Genomic DNA, 17,500 nt, shown 5'->3' on the forward strand with positions numbered 1-17,500 from the left:
AAGCTAAACTGTTGGGTTTACTGAAGCTAAACGGGTTTACTGAAGCTAAACTGTTGGGTTTACTGAAGCTAAACTGTTGGGTTTACTGAAGCTAAACGGGTTTACTGAAGCTAAACTGTTGGGTTTACTGAAGCTAAACTGTTGGGTTTACTGAAGCTAAACGGGTTTACTGAAGCTAAACTGTTGGGTTTACTGAAGCTAAACTTGGATTTACTGAAGCTAAACTGTTGTTGGGTTTACTGAAGCTAAACTGTTGGGTTTACTGAAGCTAAACTGTTGTTGGGTTTACTGAAGCTAGACTGTTGTTGGGTTTACTGAAGCTAAACTTGGGTTTACTGAAGCTAAATTGTTGTTGGGTTTACTGAAGCTAAACTGTTGTTGGGTTTACTGAAGCTAAACTTGGGTTTACTGAAGCTAAACTGTTGTTGGGTTTACTGAAGCTAAACTTGGGTTTACTGAAGCTAAACTGTTGTTGGGTTTACTGAAGCTAAACTTGGGTTTACTGAAGCTAAACTGTTGTTGGGTTTACTGAAGCTAAACTTGGGTTTACTGAAGCTAAACTGTTGTTGGGTTTACTGAAGCTAAACTGTTGTTGGGTTTACTGAAGCTAAACTTGGGTTTACTGAAGCTAAACTGTTGTTGGGTTTACTGAAGCTAAACTTGGGTTTACTGAAGCTAAACTGTTGTTGGGTTTACTGAAGCTAAACTTGGGTTTACTGAAGCTAAACTGTTGTTGGGTTTACTGAAGCTAAACTTGGGTTTACTGAAGCTAAACTGTTAGGTTTACTGAAGCTAAACTGTGGGGTTTACTGAAGCTAAACTGTTGGGTTTACTGAAGCTAAACTGTTGGGTTTACTGAAGCTAAACTGTTGGGTTTACTGAAGCTAAACTTGGGTTTACTGAAGCTAAACTGTTGGGTTTACTGAAGCTAAACGGGTTTACTGAAGCTAAACTGTTGGGTTTACTGAAGCTAAACTGTTGGGTTTACTGAAGCTAAACGGGTTTACTGAAGCTAAACTGTTGGGTTTACTGAAGCTAAACTGTTGGGTTTACTGAAGCTAAACGGGTTTACTGAAGCTAAACTGTTGGGTTTACTGAAGCTAAACTTGGATTTACTGAAGCTAAACTGTTGTTGGGTTTACTGAAGCTAAACTGTTGGGTTTACTGAAGCTAAACTGTTGTTGGGTTTACTGAAGCTAGACTGTTGTTGGGTTTACTGAAGCTAAACTTGGGTTTACTGAAGCTAAATTGTTGTTGGGTTTACTGAAGCTAAACTGTTGTTGGGTTTACTGAAGCTAAACTTGGGTTTACTGAAGCTAAACTGTTGTTGGGTTTACTGAAGCTAAACTTGGGTTTACTGAAGCTAAACTGTTGTTGGGTTTACTGAAGCTAAACTTGGGTTTACTGAAGCTAAACTGTTGTTGGGTTTACTGAAGCTAAACTTGGGTTTACTGAAGCTAAACTGTTAGGTTTACTGAAGCTAAACTGTGGGGTTTACTGAAGCTAAACTGTTGGGTTTACTGAAGCTAAACTGTTGGGTTTACTGAAGCTAAACTTGGGTTTACTGAAGCTAAACTGTTGGGTTTACTGAAGCTAAACGGGTTTACTGAAGCTAAACTGTTGGGTTTACTGAAGCTAAACTGTTGGGTTTACTGAAGCTAAACGGGTTTACTGAAGCTAAACTGTTGGGTTTACTGAAGCTAAACTGTTGGGTTTACTGAAGCTAAACGGGTTTACTGAAGCTAAACTGTTGGGTTTACTGAAGCTAAACTTGGATTTACTGAAGCTAAACTGTTGTTGGGTTTACTGAAGCTAAACTGTTGGGTTTACTGAAGCTAAACTGTTGTTGGGTTTACTGAAGCTAAACTGTTGTTGGGTTTACTGAAGCTAAACTGTTCGGTTTACTGAAGCTAAACTGTTGTTGGGTTTACTGAAGCTAAACTGTTGTGGGGTTTACTGAAGCTAAACTGTTGTGGGGTTTACTGAAGCTAAACTGTTCGGTTTACTGAAGTAAAACTCAACTGTAGCTTCTTGATCAAACAGGAAGTGACCAAAATGTTTCCTAAACCAACTCATACTCCTCACTGACAAAACAAACACGTCTCTCTCACACACACACACACACACACACACACACACACACACACACACACGCGCACACACACACACACACATCCTCTCCCTCCCCTCTCTTCAGCTATCTGTTTCTCCTCTGCTCTCTCTCTCTCTCACACACTCAGTAAGAGAGTGAGAGGGAGAGAGAGAGAGAGTGAGAGAGAGAGGGAGAGAGAGAGAGAGAGATAACCCTGTGATTCCACTGTTGAATTTTTAACGCCGTTGTGGAACTTTTTCCAGGCGGGTTACCGTGGCACCGGGGTACTGTTACAGAGAGAGAGAGAGAGAGAGAGAGGGAGAGAGAGAGAGAGAGAGACTTTTCAGTTCTGTTCTGGACTGAAGTTGCATGGGAAGAGACCATTCATGGGTTCTGTGGTAAGTATCTATCTATCTATCTATCTATCTATCTATTTATCTATCTATCTATCTATCTGTCAGACTGGGTGTATTAAATATTTCCTGTATTTGTATTCCCCATGAAGCATCAGAACAGGACTGTTAATTTTAATTCATCAGTGGATTCAACACTGTGATCGTTTAGATTTATCATGTTTAACTGGCCTCCTGAGAAACAAACCTAACAAACCTAAAGCTTCATTTAGTTCATGAGGTTTTGATTAAATACGTTAACTAAGTAACTAACTGATGTTCCAACCAGTGCTGAATTTGTGCCGGATCCTGCCGGAACAGGATCCGGCACCTCGCGGTTTTGGACTACCTGCATTCCGGTACTTATTTGCATGGACCCGGCACCTCTGGTGGCATGAAAGTTTTTTGGGTTTTTTTTTTGTCTGCCATGTAATAATCCCAATAGTTCACTCTTCCTTTCCCCTCCCTTCCAAAAACCGAATTGGCTCATTTCCATATGAAGACAGGTGATTACCATATTAGAAAGTAGCAGCAAGCGCATAGTAATCACGTCACATGAGTGAGTTGCTCTGCAGAGTGTGTTGTGGTAAACTTCAGACAGCGTCATGGCTAAAAGACCGTTGAATTTGCTGTCCATATGTCCGCTGTGTGGACTGTTTTTTGTTTGTTAACTGTTCTCTGCTGGGCCAATAACATCTAAATTCATATTTGCATAGATTAAAACAGAAATTATTTGGAGTGCGGACCTGTAAGTCCCACAGTTAAATATGTGGGACATTGCGCATTACGTTGAGTGTCCAGAAATAATTGGTAATATAATTGGTTGAGTGAAGGGCTGTAAGCCACGTCACTGTGGGCATTTCAAAACCAGCTGAGTGTCGCATGTAGGCCGACTTCCAGCTGCATGGCACGACACGTTTTATTGATGTCATTTCATTATGCGCTGACATTGTTTCCTACGTTCAAAGTAGATATCCTATGAAAGTATTTATGTTGAATATTGATGCGTAACTACTCGAATTTGTCTGGTAAATAGTTGAAGCCATTGCAGTTTCCTTGATGTGTTTATGTATGATGAGGATGTCTCACAGCCAAGTGTGTGGGCATTTTATGTTGTGCACAGTGCAGTTATATCTTCAGTCCACTACTTGAAGGGCAGGTTTGTAAAAACCCATCGGTTTGGACAAAATGAGCATTATGTAGCCTATGCAATAATCAAATATTGTTATAGGTCAGCAGTAGTCGGAGCTCTAAGGTCATATAGTCGGTCAGGTAGTGATGTTCAGGCTGTTGGTCTGCAGGAAGCTGTATGGCTGCACTGAGCTTGTTGTCTTGATATGTTCCGGGACCTTTTCCCTCCAGACCGACTCGCGGGAACACCGACCCCTTGGTGTTCCGGGACCTCATCATTTACAAATTAAGCACTGTTTCCAATATTATATGCCATTCTACATCAGGGATATGGCTGTAGTGAACATTCAGTCACACTACAGTTTATTGTCAGTCCTGTTCAGGCTGCTGTGACCTCTGACCTCTAACCTCCTTACTATTGGTTGCTTGTAGTGTTGGTGATCTGGGAGTTGAAGCTGCTTCCACTGTTGAGCTCAGTGGAGTCTCTGTGGATAAAAGACTAAAATGGAAGTCTGACTAAAATGTTGAATATTTCCTCTGATTCAGAGCAGGCAGTCCTGTAGGAGATTAACAAACTTCAGTCTAATCAATATTCAAACCAATAGTTCAGAATAATTTCCCATAAATTAGGAAGGGAAAGTTTACTAAAATCAAAACCTACATATTTAATAGACATCTCACACCTCTAAACAGTCTTGAATTACAAGGATGAAATACATTTATTTGTGATGTGGTCTAAAATCTAGACAATGTCTTTTCTATAAAAATGGAGAGGAAATTTTAGAAATGTATGTGATTGAATAAAATTTTTTTGTAAAAAGTATTCATCCCCTTTGCTCACTAAATTGCGTCACTGTAAAAAAAACAAAAACATTTCAAAACATTTATTATTCATACATCATCATCATCATTAGGTTACAGAGAAACATTTGAAATACATTTTCTTTTCAAATTGGTCTAATTTTGCCTTTCCTGACAGATAAGTCTTATATCATGAGTTCCAAGAAAGAAATACACTATCATCCTTCCATCACTACACATGAGAACACAGGGTTCATTATCAGTGTATCTTCCCTTCTCTAATTTTACTATGGAAGTCAGTACAGCCTTAATAGTGCAACATATCTTGATGAAAGGATGATATTTTTTTCATTCAGACCCAGGAACTGAAATTAAATGTCATCCATGAGTGACACAGCTATTCAACATTACGCTCCTGCATCCTGTGGCAAACTACACCCTAAAATCACATTAAGATGTTCTGAAGGGACTTGATATAAGATTTAAGAGAGGTGAAACTAGATCCATTCTGAAAATAAAATATGTTCAATTTACCAGTCCACAGGATCTGATGTAACTACCCCTTGTACTATTTGGGTGAGCACCTACAGTATGTAGAAATCTGGCTTAGATGGAGTTTTTCAATCACATTTAATTGGTTGAATTAGACCCACGACAGCTCCAGAAGGACCAACAGAACCACCAACCTCTATAACTGCGTCAACACTAAACAGGATCCACACTGAGAGGCTCGTACCTCGCTCCCAGCATCCCCAAACTCGCTGCTGGTCTCAACAACAACAGGCTAAAGGGACAGCGGACCCTGCTGGCTTGAAACGGCCCGCTCAGCAGGTCAGAAACAAAATTGTATTAGCAAACAGTAAGCTTAATTATATTACACAATTATACCAAGAGCTGAGAACGGGTGTATACTATATCTACCCACTTTTGCCACCATAGCTATGCCATCATATAATATATAAATCACTTATGGGACAGATATCCATACGTTGGACCTTACTTGTGTCCTTTCTAGTGTCCCAGATCAAGAGGCATTCTGTTGTAAAGGGGAAACTGTCAGACAAATGATTCTACAATAACAAAGAGCCAATTCCAACAATATCAGACAAGCCTGTCAAAAATTTAGGAAGAAGGTATAACTCAAACCTTACAGGTAAAGAGCAGATTCAGGGGTTAGGACAGGAAGCGAGAGGTCAGTTTACCAAGCAAACTCATGCTGTGTGTTTGGTTTCAGACTCATGTGCCCAGTGTATGACAGTGTAGGAGATACTCCTAAGGTAGAGAAGTTAGACAGAATAATTAGCTCATTCTTTAGGAACTGGCTAGCAGTCCCTCGATGTCTTAGCAGTGTGGCGCTGTATGGGAAGCAGGTCCTTGAGTTACCACTGTGTATCCTAGCAGAGACTGGTGTTGACATTAACAGACACAACAGGAATAAGTGTAGCGCCGCCTCTAGAAACTGGGTGGAAATGCCAAGACCATTAAAGAAGCAGTTCAGCACAATCAGAACTCAGATATTGTAGTTATTGTAGGATACTGTAGTTCAAGTGCAACAGGGTTGTGGAGGCCTTGGTATGGAACAAAGAAACACCATTAGAAGAAGAAGAAGAAGAAGAAGAAGAAGAAAACACCAAATACATCAGAAACTGCCAAAGCAGTTTCTCAACCACAGCAGGGACAATGGATGAACTGGGAAAGTGTAGAGAAGAAAAAGCTTAGTTGAAAAGAATTTTGGATTATGCAGGTTAAGGTTTAGGATTAGATTAATTATTGGAGCAACCTATGATGTGCTGCCATCATCCTAAATCCTCAACCGGTAGGCTAGGTGAAGACCCAACAGACTATGTCAATGAAATGTCACTTCTGCTCTCCTCCTTCCTCCCTCAGGCCTGTCCTGTCCTGATGCTGTTACCATAGCAACATGACCCTCAACACCCAGAGAGAGAAGGAGCCTCTGCGGCGGCGAGCCAGCACCCCCGTCCCCTCCGCCCACTTCCACCAGCACCCACCCTGTGGTCGGGACCCCCGACAACCAGCTCCCAGCAGCATCCAGCCCGGCCCTGCCCTGTCTCAGACCCAGGCCTCCCAATCCCAGTCCCCCCAATCCCCCCAGTCCTCCCAGTCCCCCCAGTCCCCCCAGTCCCCCCAGTCCTCCCAATCCCCCCAGTCCTCCCAGTCCCCCCAGTCCTCCCAGTCCCCCCAATCCCCCCAGTCCTCCCAGTCCCCCCAGTCCCCCCAGTCCCAGTCCTCCCAGTCCTCCCAGCCCCAGACCCAGCCCCAGCCCCAGCCCCAGCCCCAGCCCCAGCGCAGCCACCCCCCACTGGGCCAGTCGGCATCCTACCACCCCGGAGACAAGTCACTCCACTATCGTGCCCAGTGGAGCTCCGACTCAGACGATGACTCGCAGAGCGACTCGGACTGTGTTTACCGCGTGGTGTTGCTAGGCGACCAAGGCGTTGGCAAGACCAGCCTGGCGGGAATCTTCGCCGGGATCAATGACAAAGATGAACAATCCGGAGGTGGGTAGTTAAGTTTGGTAACTAGTAGTGGTGTTAGTCAAGTTAGTCTGGTTAGTTCAGTTAAGTATTACTGAGTTTAGTCAAGTGTTACTCTGGTTGGTTAGTTCAGTAACTTAACTGGCAGTCTGATCAGTTAAGTAGGCCTACTAGCAGGGCTCTTAACTAACTTTTTTCACCATCCTCCCGGAACCGTCCCGAAATACAATCTAAGCCGTCCCGAAATGACTGTGGGCCGTCCCGAATTTAAAATCTTACGTTTGGTGTAATCATCGATAAAAAGTAATCATATGGATCACTTCATGGCACTTCACACTCTCTCTCTGTGGGCCTGATCTAGGATGTCGGTAATCAAAAGGAGTCTCCTCCCCGCAGAGCTCTTCCTCACCGCCTCAGTGGCTACCAGCTTGCCTGTCACCTCCCGCCGGCCGCCACTCCCTCCGTTCAGCCCCTTTGCCGACCGGGCCAATCCTGCCTTTATCCGCTTCATTTTCCGTTTCATCATTAAACATTTCCTCCAATTCAACAAAAAGTCTCCCTCAGCCTCAGCCATTTTTCTCGTATCGTAAGTTGCTAGTTAGCTTCGTGAGTTTAGCTTTGTCATGTCCGTTACATTACATTACATTAATACTAGCAAGCTTAACGCTGCCTACCTCATTGACTTGGGTTGAATTCCCCGTTGCAGCTGCGGCTGTCGTGAGGTCAGAGGCTGGCGGTTCAGGGTCTGGCTCTGCTGTGCGTTTTCCTGATGTTTGCTTTCTTGATGTAACGTTAACGTTAAAAAATTGCAGTATCCCACTACGGGACGCCATTGCCATTGTGTATCACTCTGACAGTCAATACCGGCGGTGACAGGCGTCTGACAGGATTTCGCGGGTCTAGATAATGCTACTTAGTAACGTTTGTGCGCGTGTGTGTGTGTGTATGTTGTCAAGAAGGTTTAATAAGAACTGTGTGTGCTACACAAAACGTGCAGTCAGTTTCATTTTCATCGCCGTTCATTGTAACGTAACGTAACGTTAGCAGTTTTTTTTTTTTCAACTCTCGTCCCAAATTCGTCCCAAAATTAATTTACATCCTCCCCGATCCTATTTTTATCGGCCCCGGGACGACGGGAGGTCCTTAAGCTCGAGCCCTGCCTACTAGTCTAAATAATTTAGGCGGCTTTCACACCAGCATCGTTTGGTCCGGACTTTAGGACCTTTTTGCTAAGTTCAGATCATTTTGACTGGTGTGAACGCACCATGTGGATTCGTGTGTGGACCAAAATCTTGCAAAAGGTTCGCCAAAAATCGCCGGTCTCGGTCCTCTTCCATTCGGACCGTGGTGCGGATCATTTTGGTGTGAAAGCAACTTTGATAAAGTCCGAACCAAAGAAAGGAAATTACGATAAAAATAAATACAGTAGCAGTAGCTTGCCGGTGGTTGTACCTGTTTTAGGAGCTTGAAGTACTGGCTCGGTTCATTTTACAACCAAAGTTTTCTGACTGGGCGGTGTTTGGACTTTCTGGCCAATCACAGTGCTTAAAAACGGAAAACTCCGCTCAACCGGGATGCCGGTGTTCTGCGCTAGACTGTCCCCCTGTACATGCGTGCCCCCCCCTCAGTGTAAACACACCACGCTCCCTGTGGTTTTAAGTATTCCAGAACATTTTGGAAATCACTCAGGATATAAACTGAAACTCCAAAAAAGTGAGTTTCTTCCCATTAACTCTTTGGCCAAAGGGCTTCCTCACTCTCTTTTTCCTTTCAAATGGTCAACGAAATTAAATTAGATCAGATAATATTATCATCTCTGTGGAGTAACAAGCCTCTTCACACTCAGTACTTTTGGGTGTTGAACATTCGTAAACGTCTTTACTGGGTCGGTAAGTGGGTGAGGGATGTGCCTTTGTGCCTGTATGGAGTTGTTGGCCTCAAGGTTCTCACTTCGCTTCTTGATATGTTCTCAGCTACCTCTTGCTGCCAACAACCTCAGCACAAATCCAGCTGTTAACCAAACCCTTAAAATCTGGGTTCCATTTTGTAAACCCTCAGCCTGCATGGGTCTTTCACCTTCATCTCTGTTTTTCACAACCACCTGTTCTTGCTGACACTTTGAGGCCCAACTTTCCATGTCCAGTCCAACAGAGCCATTACCACTGTTAATAATCTTAACAATAATGGGGTTTTCCCATCCTCCACTGATCTTTCAATATGAGTTGACCTAGTTCAACTGCCACCTTTTCTGCTTTTTTCAGATTAGGCACTTTCTGCAAAAACAATTCTCGTAGTTCCCCAATCACCTTCCTGACTCCCAAGTTCACTCTCTTCCGGCCTTTGACCCTGATCAGTGGCACCTTATTTAAACCTTAAAAGATAATTACTAACAGACTTATCCAATGAGCAGTTGATTCCTAAACATTGAGTTGGCTGCTAAAATAGTGACAAAAGAATGACAAAAGACAAAAGAATTTCCTGTCCTGTCAGGTCAGAAAACTTATTAAGTTACCGTAGTTAACTACTGTCTGTCTGTCTGTCTGTCTGTCTGCCTGTCTGTCTGTCTGTCTGTCTGTCTGTCTGTCTGCCTGTCTGTCTGTCTGTCTGTCTGTCTGTCTGCCTGTCTGTCTGTCTGTCTGTCTGTCTGTCTGCCTGTCTGTCTGTCTGTCTGTCTGTCTGTCTGTCTGCCTGTCTGTCTGTCTGTCTGTCTGTCTGTCTGTCTGTCTGCCTGTCTGTCTGCTGTCTGTCTGTCTGTCTGTCTGTCTGCTGTCCTTCTTCTCTTCTCTGACATTGTTCTGGCCTCATAACCTTGGCTGACCCAGTTAATTGATTGGCTTGCTCAGTCAGTTTGATTGGCCTGAGGCAATGATTGACAGCCTGTATTGATCCAATAGCAGTCTGACATGGCTCACAGCATGATGTGATGGGGTGGAGTCTGTTTCCAGTTATTTTTTTGAGTTTTCAGGTTGACTGAGCACCATGTCACATTAGATAGACTGTTTTAGCCTTTATTTATCATTGGTTGACTGAATCTGACCAGTTCAACCATTTGAACTGCCAACCTTTTGTTGTTTTTCTTCTTGTTGTGCGTTTCAGATGAGACTGACAGTACACAGGCTGATGTTGTTTATTATTGATGTCACGTATTGTTGGTGTTAACTTACTGGTTGCTGTTGACATTTTTCTGGTTGTTGTTGTTGTTTGTTTTCCAGAGGAACCTGACCACAGAGCGAGGCTGTTATTTGTTGTTGTTTATTGTTGTTGTTTGTTCCAGAAGACACGTATGAGCGGACACTAACGGTAGACGGAGAGGAAACCACGCTCATTGTCATGGATACCTGGGAGACTGACACACTGGTACATGTTTGTCTGTCTGTTGGCTTCTGACTGATTTGAGATTCTGTGATCAGACAGGAGCTTTTTTCTCAGAGTTCAGCTGTGAGCGTTGCTGGTAACAGAGAGAGCAAGAGGTCAAAGGTCACAAGTGTGACATCATTCTGGTTGCTATGTAACACAAAGTTTGACAAGCAACGATCAATACTCTATTGATATAAGGTATTTATTATTTACTTGTAAAACTGAAGGGACATAAAAGTTCTTTGTCTCTTTCTCTCTCAATTAAGCTCAGTATCTTCCAATCAGGACTATTCATCAGAACTAATATTTCTAGAAAAGGGTTTATAAAATGTATAGTTTTAAACGTAAAAAACAATTTATATATGCAAACCACATTGAGATGATTCATTATTTACTTTGAAAACATGAACTGTACAATAATAATATATAATCATTCATATCTATAATAATGTATCACAGTTAAAGAATTGACAACATATATACAAATCTCTCTCTCTCGCTGTCTCTCTCTCTCTGTCTGTGTCTATGTCTCTCTACCTTCAGGAGGGAGAGGACAGCTCTGTGCAGGACTTCTGTCTGAAGGCAGGAAGTGCTTACGTCATCGTCTACTCCGTCACCGATCGCTCCAGCTTTGACTCGGCTGCCGAGCTTCGCATCACACTGCGCCGCGCCCGCCAGGCGGAGAACCTTCCCATCATCCTGGTGGGCAACAAGAGTGACCTGGTCCGGTCCAGGGAGGTCGCCGTGGAAGGTAGGGGTCAAAGGTCACAGGGGGGACATACATACACACAGATGCATATACAACCAATATGGGTTTAGATGGATGATGCAGGGGGGGCAGGCTTTCCAGACTGCCTATCTTTTTATCTTTTACATTGTGGTGTTATAATGTTTATTGCTTAAGAAAATAAAATTGTCCCACACCACATTGAATTATTTCTCTGGTGATATATTGGAGCTACCTAGCTGAGGATCAGGAGCAGGGCCACGCCTCAACTCCTATATGCTGTATATGCCTACCTGCCCTGCACCCTGTTTGTCCTCGTTCTTCCGTGCACAGAACGCCACAGATCGTTCACAGCTCACATCTAAACTTTAGCATTCTACTCACCTCTCTTCACCTCCAAATTCCCACGGATTGCATTTCTCATAATCTATCCGACGATGACATTTTCATCCACGGAACGTCCAAATACATCCCCCGTGCTCAAGCCAAGAAAACACCAGGGCCTCAGTAGCCGGTCCAGAGAGCTTCTCGGCCTCATCAGAGACTCAACCAGAACGCCATTCCCACGCTGACGATCCTCTGGAAAGACACGTACTCAACCGCCAATCTGTCTGGTCAGTCATTTCCATTCCTACCAGTCCTCCTCCTTCGTTCCCACCAAGACGAGGAATCCTCTACATCCCATGGTTACTCCTTTAGACGAGGGATAATCAAGGAAAGGCCCCCAGAAGACAAACAACTGTTCCCCAAGAATTAAAGGCAGGTTCCCCATCCAGTTCCCAATACTGGCACTGGGATGCCAGCTACTGTGAATAGTCCCCCATCCATCTTTCACGAAGCATCACAAAATTCAGCTGCCAGCACCAGGATGCCGGCTACAAAAAAAAAACGAAACGAATTTCTCTTACTTTATCAAAATGCAGTTATGGCACCAGGATGCCACTAATATCATTTTCTCCATTTCTCATCAGCCAGTCCTTCAAAATAAAGCATAAATAAATAAATGACCAAAATTGCCATTGGAACATCGGTCACCAACATTATCCCTACCAGCTCCCACCAACAGCCCATTTCCCCTACTCCAGCCATAACACTGGGATGCCGACCACAAGCATCACTTCATCTTGGCATCAGGTTCCCGCAACTGGCACCAGGATGCCAGCAATCACCCCTAATTCATCCTTCCGCTACCAAATCCCCTTCAGTAACACCAGGATGGCCGCTCAGCCCTCTTTCCTTCCGCAACACATAGAGGGCATCGGGATGCCAGCCTCTTCCTCTACCTATCAGCCACAGCCACAGCAGCTGCCCTCTTCAGCTGGGACCCTCAGCACCGGGATGCCAGTCCCAGTCGCTACCTACCTACCAGCCGCAGCAGCTGTCCTGTTCATCCGGGGCTCTCGGCACCGGGATGCCAGCCCCCACCGCTACCTATCAGCTGCAGCAATTGTCCTCTTCAGCCGGGCTTTCAGCCCCGGGATGCCATGTCCATCTTCTCTCATACTTCCCGTTTGCAACTCATTCTTCTCATCAACTCAACCCATTCTCTCCCAGCAGGCGGGCACGCATTTTAACCTCTCAACAGCAACTCCTGCTGTCCAACTTCCAGGCTCTTACATCTCCTGTCCATCTCCCAATATCTGCTAATCTCCGTCAACAAATTATTATTATTTTAGATGGACCGGGATGCCAACATCATCCAATCCTCAACATACTCTACCAGTATTTAACTTCTCTCAGCAACAGTCTAGCCCCAGTTATCCATCAGCAGTACCGGGATGCCTCCTAATTTCACTCACTTCCCCTATCTCGCTCATCAAAACCCTCAGCCCAACGTAGTAACAGGCACTGGGATGCCAGTTTTAACGTCCGCTCTTTCACCTATTTGTCAGCAGCCTCCCTCTTCATTCTGTGTTTTTGGCACAGGGGTGCCAAGCCTTGGAACACCCATAAATGCATATGCAATTAGACCAAACTGCAAAAACCGGGCACACAGATCAACCCATGATTTCAGGCACAAATGCCCTGTGCGCCGTCTTAGTAGATCAGAAAACAAGGTTTTAGCACCCGGAATGCGATTTGCACTGCTGCAAACCTTTAGTAGATCCGGGCCAAGGTTGCAACATGTCCCAGTGCAGATACTCGCATGTCTGCTCTTTCTGCAGCGAAGCTCACTCTCGACCTGCATGCCTAACAACTATGACTAGTGGAGCATCGATCCACCCCTGTCAAGATCTCAGCCCTAACAGCTGCCCTCAGTCACCATCCAGAACCAACGATCCCCGAAGCATTGTGCCGGATTCTTACCATCAACCACAAGATTCCCTTGTTCATCTTCTCAACAATTTCCTCATATCTCCTCCCTCATCACCTCCAGCCCATGGACTAACTATGCTAACTTCTATCTCCCGGATCTCAGCGCCCCCCCGTCCACAGGGGAAACAAAGGATCCCGCCACCTCCCTCGAATTCCTTGGGATAACCCTCAACACAGAATTATTCCAAGCTTTGTTGCCTCGAAAAACGCGATCAAATCATCCTACCACTCTTCAACTTCCTCCTCGCACCGCGCTGCACCAAACGTCAACTCCTCTCACTCCTCTGTCACCTCAACTTTGCCTTGCGTACCATCCCCAAAGGGCAGTCCTGCATTTCCCACCTGTTAACTCGCATCCTTACTACTTGACACCGTTACCCTCGATGGCAACACCTCACCAATTGGATCAGTATAACTTCCATTTATGAAGACCATTGGACACATCCAGATGTCATCCTACATCCTCTACAATGATGCTGCCCCTTGTACTGGTTTTGGGGGTTCCTACAGAGGGAGATGGTTCTCAGCAGAAACAACCTCTCTGTCATGGACATCGTCAACAAAGGCCGCTCCAACTCAGCAACCACCATGTCTTTCATGCGGCATCTTACCCGGTTGTTGGGACACATCAGTTCATCCCCCATGCAGCTTATGTTCCTGGTCATACTGGAGTTTCCGGAGGAAACCCACATACACATGCAGAGAACATACAAACTTCACACAGAAAGGACCAGGGCAGAGATTCAAAGATTCTTGCTATGAGGTGACAGTACTACCTACTGATCCACCGTGCCGCCCCAAAGGTTAAGGCTATTGCTGACTCTCTCTCCCGGTCCTCAATTCAGAAGTTCACAAGCTTAGTCCCTTTCCGAAGTCAATCCAACCATAGAATTCAATCTGTTTTGTCACCCCTGCATCTCCAACCTGTCGTTCTTTTCCCACACCACTCGTCTTCTACCTCAAACTGACCAGACCACTCAAACTGGCCAACTGACCTGTTTTCAACTTCAAATTTAACTCCTAAGGCCTTTTGAAACCCCGGAAAACTACTTTAATCTTAGAAGATCTCAGAATGCTGCCCCTTCCGATCTACTTACTCAGAAACTAACCACGCATCTGGTTCCATTCTCCCCTTCACGAAACCACTTCTCCGACCACTCCTTTCGCATCAGAGCCATTACTACATCTTCCCGCAGTAAAGCACGTGATCCAACTCATGGGTTGTTGGTCATCCCGAGTCCATCATCTCTATAGCCACTCGGATCTGAATCATCAGGAATGTTTTGAGGGTCTGCTGAGCCCGGGAGCTACAGAAGATTCTTCTCCGAAACCTTCCCCACACCACAGTCAACGTCTCATTCATATCCGAGAAGAAGCTGTCCTCTATGGCCAAATGTTACAAACTGTGCTAACTGAAAACTTAACATAATCATTAAATAAACGTTCAAATCGCATTCTGTTGATGGTGTGGTCCTTGCGCGTGAATTGATAATAATACCAGTAATGTGTAATGTGTACCAGTAATACTACCAGTAATAAAACAATAAACTAACGTTCTGTAACTGTGGCCAGGAAGGAACCTGTATCATATTGGACAACGCTGACTGGCTGATATCTGATCATTTCAATTAAAGGCCGATATCAGCCCCATATATCAGTCTGAGCCTGGTTTATACACTTTGTCACTGTCAGGTGAAAACCTCATATCTCAACTTTCAACTTATCAACTTTTTCAAAATAACTTTTTAAGAACTAAGAGAAACAGCCTTGTTTGTAGCTTTCTGACAGTGCAGTTTAGTGTTTATCAGGTTTTGAAAGGTTTTATAAGACCATAGTTTCCTGAGCCCACAGAGGGGCGTGTACTCCTTCAATTGAAGTGAAAACGTGAACATCAGTTCAGTTACAAGGTTACAAGGTTTTCACACGACAACAGTGACTTGGATGTACACACATACATAAACACACTCTCTTTCTCTTTCTTTCTCCATGTTATTCTCTTTTCACTAACCCTCTGCTCTATTCTGTCTTTTCTGTTTTATTTTTTTCCCAGAGGGTCGAGCATGTGCGGTGGTGTTTGACTGTAAGTTCATTGAGACGTCGGCGTCTCTGCAGCACAACGTCACTGAGCTGTTCGAGGGCGTGGTCCGACAGATCCGCCTCCGCCGAGACGGCACTGAGGCCGTCCAGCGCCGACGTTCCATCTACAAACGCAAAGAGAGTCTTACCCAGAAGGCCCGGCGCTTCCTGGACCGACTGGTGGCCCGGAACAACCAGCGCATGGCCGTCAAAGTGCGGTCCAAGAGCTGCCATGACTTAGCTGTACTGTAAAACTAGGTGTTCACCAGGAACCTCTCTTTAAGGCCGGTTCTCCACCAGGAACCTCTCTTTAAGGACGGTTCTCCACCAGGAACCTCTCTTTAAGGCCGGTTCTCCACCAGGAACCTCTCTTTAAGGCCGGTTCTCCACCAGGAACCTCTCTCTAAGGCCAGCTCTCCACCAGGAACCTCCCTCTCTTTAAGACTATGTGTATACAGTATCTCCCTATCTTCCCCTTCTGCTGAGTGGTTGATTTTTTTGGATCGTTGCCAAGAGACTGCAGGTTTGAATCCAGTCTTTTACAAAATGCAGGACCTCACTGAGCTACAGCCGACTGAAACCTGATTGATTGTTAGGATGGGAATGGGTGTATCCTGGTTGCCTTTGAGTTGTATAGAAACTGTTGTCAGCAGGTCTGGTTGGCACCATTTGGCTTCCCCAAACTAAAGAATCAGAAATCTTAACATAAGGGAAGCAAGGTGGCCACCAGCAAACGGCTACACATTAAGAGCTGTGACATTCATTCTTCATAACGATGCCTGTTTTCCTGGTTCCTCAGCACCCACTCTTGTCTGAAGGCCTTAGAAGAACTGTGAACCAGGCCAGACGGGCCGAGCTGGGCTGGGCTAAACTGGGATAAGGGATTACAGTTTCCATGTAGATGACTGACTCGAGGTTAGAAGAAGACGTGGGACCAGCACTCTAGAACACAGTGGTTACCATAAGCCCCTCCCAGTCCTGCAGCTTCACCCAGAAATCTTCCAGAAGTTAAAGTTAATTTAAGAGTCCATGTGTGAACGGAGCCGGAGTCGAAATTCAGGAAAAGTTGATTTGGCAATTTCCCTCCTCAAGACCAAATACAATTCCCAGGAGTTTTCCTTTGTGACGCTAGTGTGAACAAAAGCCATCAGATTCCCAGGTCGAGCAGCAAAAGGTTCCGACGGTCTGACGAGACTCTGGGAGGCTTGCTTCATCCTACGACTCGCTCACTGTAGCTTTTGTTTGGAGCGGAGAGATGACAGTTCTATATTTGAAAGGGGCTTTAGTTACATAATAAAAACTTTAATTGTGTTCTAGAATTTTAGTCCCATGTAATTATGGTAACCACTATGTTCTAGAATGGTAGTGCCATTATGTTATTGACTTTCTCTAGTGTCTACCGTCTCCATGGAAAAGTGTCAACACCAGTTAGCCTGGTGGATTTCATCCTGCAGCTCCACCTCCCCTGGACCAGGACCAGGACCAGGACCTGCACCAGGACCAGGACCTGGACCTATACCTACACCAGGACCAGGACCAGGACCTGGACCTGGACCTGGACCAGGACCTGGACCTGGACCTGGACCTGGACCTGGACTAGGACCATGCATCTTGCGCGTTAACATGCATCTTGCACGTTAACATGCATCTCGTATCCGGTTCGTCTCCAGATATTATTGAACTGGATTCACTCCTGACATTACGATGAGTGTCCGGTGTAAACATGGGAATCAGATTTCTCTTTCCCTCACTAAAACACGTCACTTCCTCCGGTAATACTTTCAAACCGACAGTAAACACTGATTTGGTTCCTTTCTCTTCCTGCTGTGTCTGTATGTGGATTGGAGACACATTGCATTTACACTTGTTAACGTGGTTCATTTGTGTGATGGGATGTTCAGTGTGTCTTGGATGTATTTATACCTGGCTTTGATGTGGTTTAGTTCCGTCTGCATCCGGTCCGATCAGCAGGATGCAGGTTCAGGACTGGATTGGGCCCAAACATCGACCAAGGACAAACACTTTGGTTCCCAAAAGTTGACATAAATGTTTGTACATCAGGTTCTACGATGGACCTTGTCCAGGAGATTTTTTGTTTTAGGAGAAACAGTTC

The 17,500-nt window shown here is 44.9% G+C and overlaps 1 protein-coding gene across 1 annotated transcript; it reads left to right on the forward strand.

Moving 5' to 3' along the window:
* Positions 1-6,337: 6,337 nt before the first annotated feature.
* Positions 6,338-15,639, forward strand: rem1 (RAS (RAD and GEM)-like GTP-binding 1). The gene is made up of 5 exons (XM_078283863.1): positions 6,338-6,403; positions 6,662-6,935; positions 10,186-10,268; positions 10,812-11,019; positions 15,362-15,639. The coding sequence occupies exons 1-5, from the start codon at positions 6,338-6,340 to the stop codon at positions 15,637-15,639; spliced, it is 909 nt and encodes a 302-aa protein (XP_078139989.1).
* The last annotated feature ends 1,861 nt before the right edge of the window (positions 15,640-17,500 follow it).

The sequence above is a fragment of the Centroberyx gerrardi genome, chromosome 5 (assembly GCF_048128805.1).
Source record: "Centroberyx gerrardi isolate f3 chromosome 5, fCenGer3.hap1.cur.20231027, whole genome shotgun sequence".
Classification (NCBI taxonomy): Eukaryota; Metazoa; Chordata; class Actinopteri; order Beryciformes; family Berycidae; genus Centroberyx; species Centroberyx gerrardi.

Excerpts from the sequence above, each read along its gene's own strand:
- rem1 (XM_078283863.1), top strand. The coding sequence starts at position 6,338 with ATGACCCTCAACACCCAGAGAGAGAAGGAGCCTCTGCGGCGGCGAGCC. Across the intron at positions 6,404-6,661 it reads CCAGCACCCCCGTCCCCTCC|TCCTCCCAGTCCTCCCAGCC; the intron begins GCCCACTTCCAC and ends CCCCAGTCCCAG. Across the intron at positions 6,936-10,185 it reads CAAAGATGAACAATCCGGAG|AAGACACGTATGAGCGGACA; the intron begins GTGGGTAGTTAA and ends TGTTTGTTCCAG.